At 30.8% G+C, this 8,867-nt stretch overlaps 1 protein-coding gene across 1 annotated transcript in view; it reads right to left on the bottom strand.

Annotated features, from left to right (window-relative positions):
- The window catches only part of LOC119676722 (membrane alanyl aminopeptidase-like), a 6,088-nt gene extending 3,056 nt beyond the window's left edge, over positions 1-3,032 (bottom strand). The window contains exon 1 of the mRNA XM_038087978.1: positions 2,878-3,032. Within this exon, the coding sequence (XP_037943906.1) occupies positions 2,878-3,032 (155 nt within the window). The remainder of the gene's footprint in view (positions 1-2,877) is intronic.
- Positions 3,033-8,867: the final 5,835 nt, after the last annotated feature.

Here is an 8,867-nt window from a genome sequence, read left to right as displayed (position 1 = left end):
CTGGAGACATTAAACTACAAATAAAGTTGAGTCCACCAAAAATTTTGATTTACCGATCAAGCCGATTTTGCGGCCTGAAAAAGAGCATTTGCGGCACGTATTGGTTCTCTTGTTTAATCAAAATAAAATCGCAATTGAAAGTCATTGTTTACTGGTTTAATTATATGATAAACACGGTCCATCCTATAGAGCACCTGAGACATGGTTTCGACAACTTTAAAGTAATGTGCAAAGATGAGGACTTACAGCAGTGATATGGAAATGAAGAAACTTTGTAAACGAGAACTACACGTCAATTGCAAAATTGCAGTCACTTGGCATATTATACTTCAAAGCTTCGAAAGAAAAACAGTCTAGTACCAAATTATGACGAGTGAACAAAAATGGATTTATTGGAAAAATCTGACGCGGAAAAAATCATTAGTTTCACCTTACGAAGCCAGTCCTTGTTCACCTTCAGCAGAAAGACCATGCTTTGTGTAGTGCCAGAGCGGTATGTTATGAAATCTTCTAACCCGACGAACCGCTAAAGCGTACCTGAGACAATAAATTATTAGCTTAAATTACGCATTAAACGAAAGACGACCGAAAAGTGTTGGAAGATATAGTAAAGCGATTTTGTTACACGACACTGTGCCAACTCACACAGCAAAACCAGTGAAAGACACTTTGATGGGACATTCTTCTGCACCCGCCGTACTTTTCAGACCTGACGCCAACTGAATATCATCTCTTTGCATGAATAGAGCATCCGCTTGCAGAGCAGCACTTTAGTAATTTCTAAGGAATTGGAAGGTACATCGATAATTGGTTTACCACAGAAGACAAGCAGTTTTTCTGGTTTGGTGTTCATTTTTCTGATATGGGATAAACTGAAATATGGGCGAAATCTGTAGAAGACATTGGCCTACATTTTGAATAAATGTAATATTAATTGAATAATTTTTTTGAAAATTACGTACTTTCTTTAGCAAAAGGAACTTATGCATACACTTCCTATTATGCTGTGCGTGGAATGTTACTAGCTTATTTCAATAAAGACTTCAACTTTTCTATTATTTTAAAAGATAATGGAATATTTTCTTAAGAGTTATATATTGCTCTTATTCATATTCTTATTGGGATCATACTATAATACAAGTTTGATATGAAAATTTTATCTGCAAAGATCAGAGCTAAATTTGTTATTGTTCATAAATTTAAAATAAAACTTCAAACACTTTACTTACTGTAATTTACTGTGACATCAGCCTTCTACAATGTCAAACATTATTTTCAAGACCAATATATAAGACTCTCCTTTTCTTTTGATTTGATAAATTGCAAAATTTTTATTATCGCCTGTCAATTGGTTGAGAAACCAATTAATTAAAGATACCACCGAGGGCAAAATTTTTACAAGATATTAACAGACCTAGTGCCTTTCTTCCTAATAAAGTCCCTCTTCCGTGGCTTCGAGCCAGCGCCACACAAAACACAATGTCACTACCAAAGTAACGTTTCTGCCGCTGTGTGGAGCGCATTTTGCAGCAATGAAACATCGAACGAACAAAAGCAATGCAGTAAATTTGCTGTGAGCAAAATTTACTTCACAAGGAAAGCTAATTTAGTAACTCAATTTTGCTGTCAACAGCAAAATTCTTTCACCAGCGGAAATTTTGATTTTGCTGACGTAGCTGCAGCGCTCAATTAGATTCAAGCCTGTCAACTGCTGAATAGAAAGGATATTCAAAATCTACTCATTTAAATGTTAAATAAATTTTTAAATGATTTGCGAAAATCAAAAAACAAGAAACTAAGTTTAAATAAAAAACTATCTGCTGCAGCATTCTTCCAGCAATTACCTTACTTTACCTGTAAATATAATTAAAACGATATTGTTGACAAAAAACTGGGACGTAAACAATGCTGGCGCAACGTTGAGTCCACGGTGCTCGACATAAAAGAGGGATTCTACAGAATTCAGAACAATACTAATGAATACTTTAAGTCTTTTGTGTTGAACTGGCGTAAAGTTGAAGTGCTTCTTGTCTACTGCAACAAAAGGATACCCAAAGGACAACAGGTGCTGCACAATATTTAAAATTTATTAAATTTATTCAAAGAGGGCATAAGCCTTCTTGTTATTTGGAGAACAAATCAGAAATTTTACTGAGACATAGTACACAATTATTGTCAATGACTTCAACAAGTTAATTTTAATATCTTCACTTCGTTTCTTCGAAATTGACATTTATTGTGAGCAAAATTGATTAATGAGTCTCTGAAGCAATTCAGTCTTTGACTTTTACTTAAAGCAAAGTTTAATTGAGCATTCTGTAGTATTTAAGGGAAGCAATATACAATTTCGGAATTAAATATTAATTGTTATTTAAATTAGTGTTCCGCATAATAGTCAACAACCGCAATGATGTTGTTTTGACTTCTAATTACCGCAATTGCAATTAACTTAAGAGAATTTAAATTATGGTTTCAGTATATGTCATTGACAGATTGAGATTAATTGAGTCACCAAAAATATATAAATATATATACAAAATATATATATGTATATAAAAGTTTAAAAATTATTTAATATACGTTAGTAATTTTATTTAAATAATAAACAGGTTAAAGTGAAAATGTGACTATGAAAGATTTAAAAAAATATATGTGAATATATATAAAAGAAATATTTTTTAATTGGTAGTTTTAGTTCTTATTTTATTCTACAAATTTGGTATGAAGCGACTTAAGCGTCCTTTGTCCTTTGGTCCTTTGGTATGAAGCGACTTAAGCGTCTTTGTGTAACATCCCAAAACAATGCCAGAATAGTGCTGTTTAAGTGTTGACTCAGCCTGTCATAATGTGTTTTAGCAGACTTTCTGCATTTCTTACTTCACAGTAGGTATTTGAAGATTACGATAAATATCAGCATTTTGCACATACCAGTAGGCGTTAACTGCTTCAAAAAGTGCTTTGTTTTGGAACCTTTGTATTATATCTCTTTTTTGTTTTTTGCACAACTCTAAATTTTGTCGACATAGAGCCATATAGGTTTGAGGATTTGTTTATATATCATAAGTTTGTTTTGCTAAGATACTTTAGATCTTCTTCCAATAAGCCAACTTATTTTTTATATTTAATATTTAAGTCAGTTAGTTTTTTCTTGATCTGTAATGTATATACATTCCACTGAAATAATGATGTAGTGGACATCACGTATAAATTGATATATCATATCAATATCATTTTATTATGCTATAGTGGAGCTAAGATTCAAGATGTGAAAAATATCCAAATCGAGACAGTCCAGAGAAGTTTTGTTAAAAATATTTTCAAACCAGTAGACTAAAATCACATATTAGCATAATAATTTGAAGATAAGTGATTATATTTAAAGACTATACATATCACTTAAGCACTTATATTCATTGCAGTCATTGTAATTCCTTAACTACAAACATGGGAAAAAATGTAATATTTCAACTTTTTACTTACACAGTGTGGAGTAAATAAATTTTTAATATTTAATTTTATATTTTTACATGAAAAGTCTATTAATATGTTTTCATATATTTTTTTTTTTTTTGATTAAAATATATACCAAATTGGCTCTTAAGCCAGGCACTCACAAATTCCCAACATGTAAAAGTCAGAGTGCAAAAAATAGCATTTACTAAAGTATAAATATTAAAGCTTATTTTCAGCCCATTTTGAACGAAAATTCCAGTCAACATTGCAGTTCATCAAGGAATGTACCAACCTCCAATAGATCCGCACCAGTTGCAGTACGAGTAGCATTCACAAGTGTAAAGCAGCAAAATTGCATGTTGCACTTGTTTGTCGGCCAACCTCAGAGCACGCTTTAACGCACTAATAAAGGCAAGCTGAGGCCATTGAGTGAAGTTGTTAAATTTTCACTGCATATCAATGGCATTTTGTAGTTAGTAGTGCATTGTGTAGTGTACATTGTACAGACCCGCAATCAAGTCAAAACTGCTTAACTACATTGCAATTAACTTGTTAAACTTTGAACTACAATTTTTAAAAATAATTTCAACGTGTATCCAACTAAAAATAGCAACGCGAAATCAACACAACAGATAAGTGCCATAAATACATTACTATAAAGCAACTACTTTTAATTAGTTAATTATTAAACTTTTATAAATATATAATAGTTATTTATAAATAAAAAATGTAAATTTTACGCTTGTACATAAATAAAAATAGTCACAGTATCACGCCTTCTGCTTTTGTCTTTTACTAATATTTTTGTAATATAATTTAATCAAAACTGTTAAAGTTTATAAAATAATAAAAACTCACATTAAAATATGAACAGGAACTTCTACTGTTGGGGAGCAATTGTGTATGTTCCATGCATTCGTCATACGCCCTGAAGGGCAGTCTTTGTTTGCTCAAAGTATTTCATCCTAAATGTATGCTACAAAATCATATGTAAATATATCCAAAGCTGCTTAAGCAAACAAACATGCACAACACAATTTTCATACAACATAAACAACTCTTTGTTCTCACTATTATAAAATATTATAATATATACTTAAATAGTAACGGCATAAGTGACTACATATATTTGCTACATTTTCTATTTCTGTAAAATCATATGTGAGAAATATAAAGACAATGGGATCTTAAGGTACACCACCTGGTTTCTTTATTGGACTTAGCTGTAAGTGTCTAACAGAAAGATAAAAACACATTTCCTAATAGTATGGATACAGGAGATCACCCTTAAGCTTGAAGAGAAATCCTTTTTATACATTTTATTTAAAATTAATATCCGGAAAGGATATGAATCATAGCTATTTGTTTAAGACAGCAGTTGTTACTACACTGGGTTATTTTTATAATGCAGTCACTGTCTTTAAAAAGTAGCTAGAGTTTTGAAGTAGCTTTATTAGTATCAATGATAGGGAATAAATTTAATAAGCTAAAGACTTATTGGTCTACAATAGTACAAAATTCTTGATGAGTTTTGCTAATTCAGACATTATTAAGAAACTTTACACTGAAAGAAAATATATTAAGGATATTAGTCAAAGTTATCAATATCTTTGATAACTGAGTTCAAGAAATCTTTAAATAGTTTAGTGTCTTAATTTTAGTAAGCTTTATTAAGCTGGTTAATTCATGTTAGCGATTAGAGAATCAAATTGGTTAGATATTGAGAACCAACTTCTAGGAAAGCTTGTTGTGACATACTGGTGATGTGGTCCAAAATCGAAAATCACACCATTAGTGAGATTGGTACACTCTCTACTAATTATGATCTGACTCTTCGTAAAGTTACCGATTGAAGATTCAAACTAATGCAACACTTTAAGAAATGCATTGGAGTTATTTAATTCCAAACGTCATAAAAAATATGTCTACGAGTAAAAATGATTGGAAAAATCGGCAATTTTTTTTTTTGCGGTTTTCGTACCGGTACAATTAAAAAAAGAAAATGGAGCGGTTCATTACAGATTTCCTTTTGAATAAAAATTACATTATTTTTATTTTTCGGCTCAGTTTCAAATAAACATTTTTTATTTAACCATGTTCCAGAAATACATAGTTAACGCAAACAGACTTCCACTTTTATAGACAAAGTTGCTTTTGAATTGTTAATACAAGTTCAACTTTTTAGAAGCTTTGGTAACTAAGACGTAAAACGATATTTATTTAATTTTTATGGAATATTCGGAATATGTTTTTGAAACATTTATGATTTCTGGTGTAGTTCCAGTTCGCAGCGCTGAACAAAACAAATATGATCACAAGTTTTGTGTAGTGCAAAAGCTACAAATGACATGTAAAAGAAAACAGTAGAATGTATATGAATATACAAACACTTAGGCATTTTAAAAGGATTTAATATACTTTTGTATGCATACTCAGGATATGTGAGTTGACACAATGGTAAACAAAGCCACACAAAGGACAGCAAACATACAACAGAACCAAAGGTAACATCTCTTTTGTCTCCTAAAATACCTCACATTGTGGAATTAAGATGTGTTGGCATGCCAAGAATTTGGCGCTTCCAGCAGTGAGATTTTTTAACAGATTTAAGCAATTCGCTTCATATTATCAAACCAAGTGTTGTAATATTATGAAGCAAATAAGTATAAACAGTAAAACATATACAAAACTGTAAAAAACGAGATAAAATGTTTGTGAGAAATATTTCACTGAAAGTTTTGGTAAATTAAATTAGTATGTATATTCATCTTCACACATAAAAGTATATAAAATTTCAACAAAAAACCAGAAGTCATCATGTTTTTCCGGACTGAGTAACACTCATACGCACTGTGGGCCCATAAATATTTTTTGGAATATTTTCAACACATGTCACTGAAAGTATTTTGCACTTTCATTATCATTAGTTTTCATTTAACTCAAATGTAAAAGTCAACACCTGCAGGCGAAATAAACCCAAATAAAGAGCTCAATGTAATAAATGTTTCCTTCAGTCCTTTAGTCCTTTTCTTGTTGACGTTATTAAAAGTTTTGCACGTATTTTAATTTTCCTTTTTTTTAATTTTATTTTATTTAACAACTTTATTAAAAATTAACACACAAAAAACAGCTTATAACGTTTTTGCTCGGTTTTTAGTTCTGAATTGCCATGGGCGAATGGTTTGGCCTTTTTTCGTTTAAATTCAATATTAAAACAAAAGTAAACAAACTGCCCTTGTCTGTGCTGAACTTTAAGTAAAAACCACATTTTTGTCACTGTGAGGACATGTGTGTGTCACCTTTGGTGGTTCCTGTCAGTTGTGGTAATTAATGCTGTTCTTGTATACTCAGTTTCTATATATCATGAATTCTAAAATCGTTAATGAGCTTTGACGTAGTATAAATACCCGCACTTCTTTTCTACAAATTTAATATTCGCTGAGCAAAATCAGACTTATAATACATAATTTTTATATCATATTTTTAAATTTTACATCAAATTGTTATTTTTCGCATCATACGATGATTTTATTTTTCAATTTTATATAAACTTATTTCCAATAACACCAATTTAATGTTTTTTTAAAACTCCTCCTTGAGGACCTGCACCAGTTACAGGACCGGGCTTTAAATAGCATTTTATGCTTCGCAAAAGGTTCTAGATGGTTTTAAACCCTGAGGTTTTTATTATTTATATACGGCATCACAATGGGCCAATAGGCCTAAGTGGATCCACTAGGGATCACCGGTATAACCTAACCTAACCTAACCTAAAGCTATTGTGGAACTAACTGAAACAAGCCCACTACATTATTTACGATTTCAGGTTTTTAGTTATAGTTTTTTTAGGATTTAATAGAAAATAACAACAATAAACATGTCTCTAAAAGAAAAAAATATAAACGTTTATAGAACTCTGGTAGTTTCTATATACTCTGGTAGTTCTAGAGTAGTAATATCTAAATGCTCATCATGCTCGGTTGCTTCCTTAGAAAAAGCTAAAATATCATATAAATAACTAAAAACGAATGATGTGGTTCGAAAGATTGAGTCCATGTGGCGTTAAAACGTTTGAGTTGCGTTTTTAAGCCCAAATGGCATTACGACAAATGCAAACATACCCACCGAAGTGGTGACTGCAATATTGCAAATATCTTCCAGTTTCATTTGAAAGTTATAATAGACTCGATTAATATCAGTCTTAGAAAATATTGCACTTCGATGAAGTTATATGCATAACAATGTTTATTAATACAACAATTAGTTAAAAATAAATTAACGAATAGTTTACATGAAGCTTTATATGAATCTTTTTGATCCCATAAGAACTGTTTTATAAAGACATTCTCAGAACTCCTAGTTCAAGTTAACCAACGAGAAGATTATATAGCTTCTCTCCATGAAGCTGGCAGAGTAAACCTCTCATATGGAAAAGCTTTCTACCTTCTTCGGTTACATGTCTAGCAGAGAACTACAACGAGTCTATATTTTAACACTCAGAGTATACTCATAAAAAACCAATTATCAATCCGTATAAATGTTTCTTTCATACATTACTTATATGAGTTCACATTCGCCACAGAAATGACTCATAAGTGTTTTCTAAGTAGAGTAGCATAAATGACAGATTATGCATGAATATACTCGAGTAGTGTGAATCAATGCGTGTACCCATCGAAAATGAATGAGTGCAGATTGGATCAGTCTGCAGATTGGATCATTTTTATGTCGAGTGTAAGTGTTCATGAGTATCATATGAGAAGAGTGAGTATAAGTGAGTGAGTCAGAATGAGTATAAGTGAAATACAGCTAATGAAGCTTTCATCACTAACTTGATATATTGATTTTTTCATTTAAATCATCACCAAAATCATAAAATCAAAATAATTTTGCTTCGTTTCTGTTATGACCAAATGCCTCCCTTTATTAAAGCAAAATTAATAGAATTGATTTTATTTCCCAAAAATATTTTTACCTTGATTACAAAACCAATATTTTATCAGTATCTCGACATAATTAAAACTTCTAAAAACGAAGGAATGAATTCATCTACTAATTAGCATTGAAATTGAATTTCATCTGACCCTCGCTTACCTTACGGAATAAATTATAAAAGGATTCCACTGCAGGTAATGGAAATTGCCAATAAAATTCAAAAATATTGACAAAATGTAAAACAGTCTCGTCCATTGAAATACAAGTTTGTTTTGTTGAGTGTTTTTTTTTTATCTATTATTCCATAACATATTTATCTCTACCAAAATATCATAAATACGTATTGGTACATAATAAAGTTGAATAAATAATATAGGCAAAAGCCCAGAAAATAAATGCACTTCAGCCTCAAGTAATAGAATTCGTATTATCGAATCTTCCTTAAAAGTGCTTCAATGCAATAGTTTGTATGCAAAATG

This window comes from Teleopsis dalmanni, chromosome 2 (assembly GCF_002237135.1).
Source record: "Teleopsis dalmanni isolate 2A chromosome 2, ASM223713v2, whole genome shotgun sequence".
Taxonomy (NCBI): domain Eukaryota; kingdom Metazoa; phylum Arthropoda; class Insecta; order Diptera; family Diopsidae; genus Teleopsis; species Teleopsis dalmanni.
Note: the sequence above shows the minus strand (reverse complement) of the source record. Positions and strands in the feature narration are given on the sequence as shown.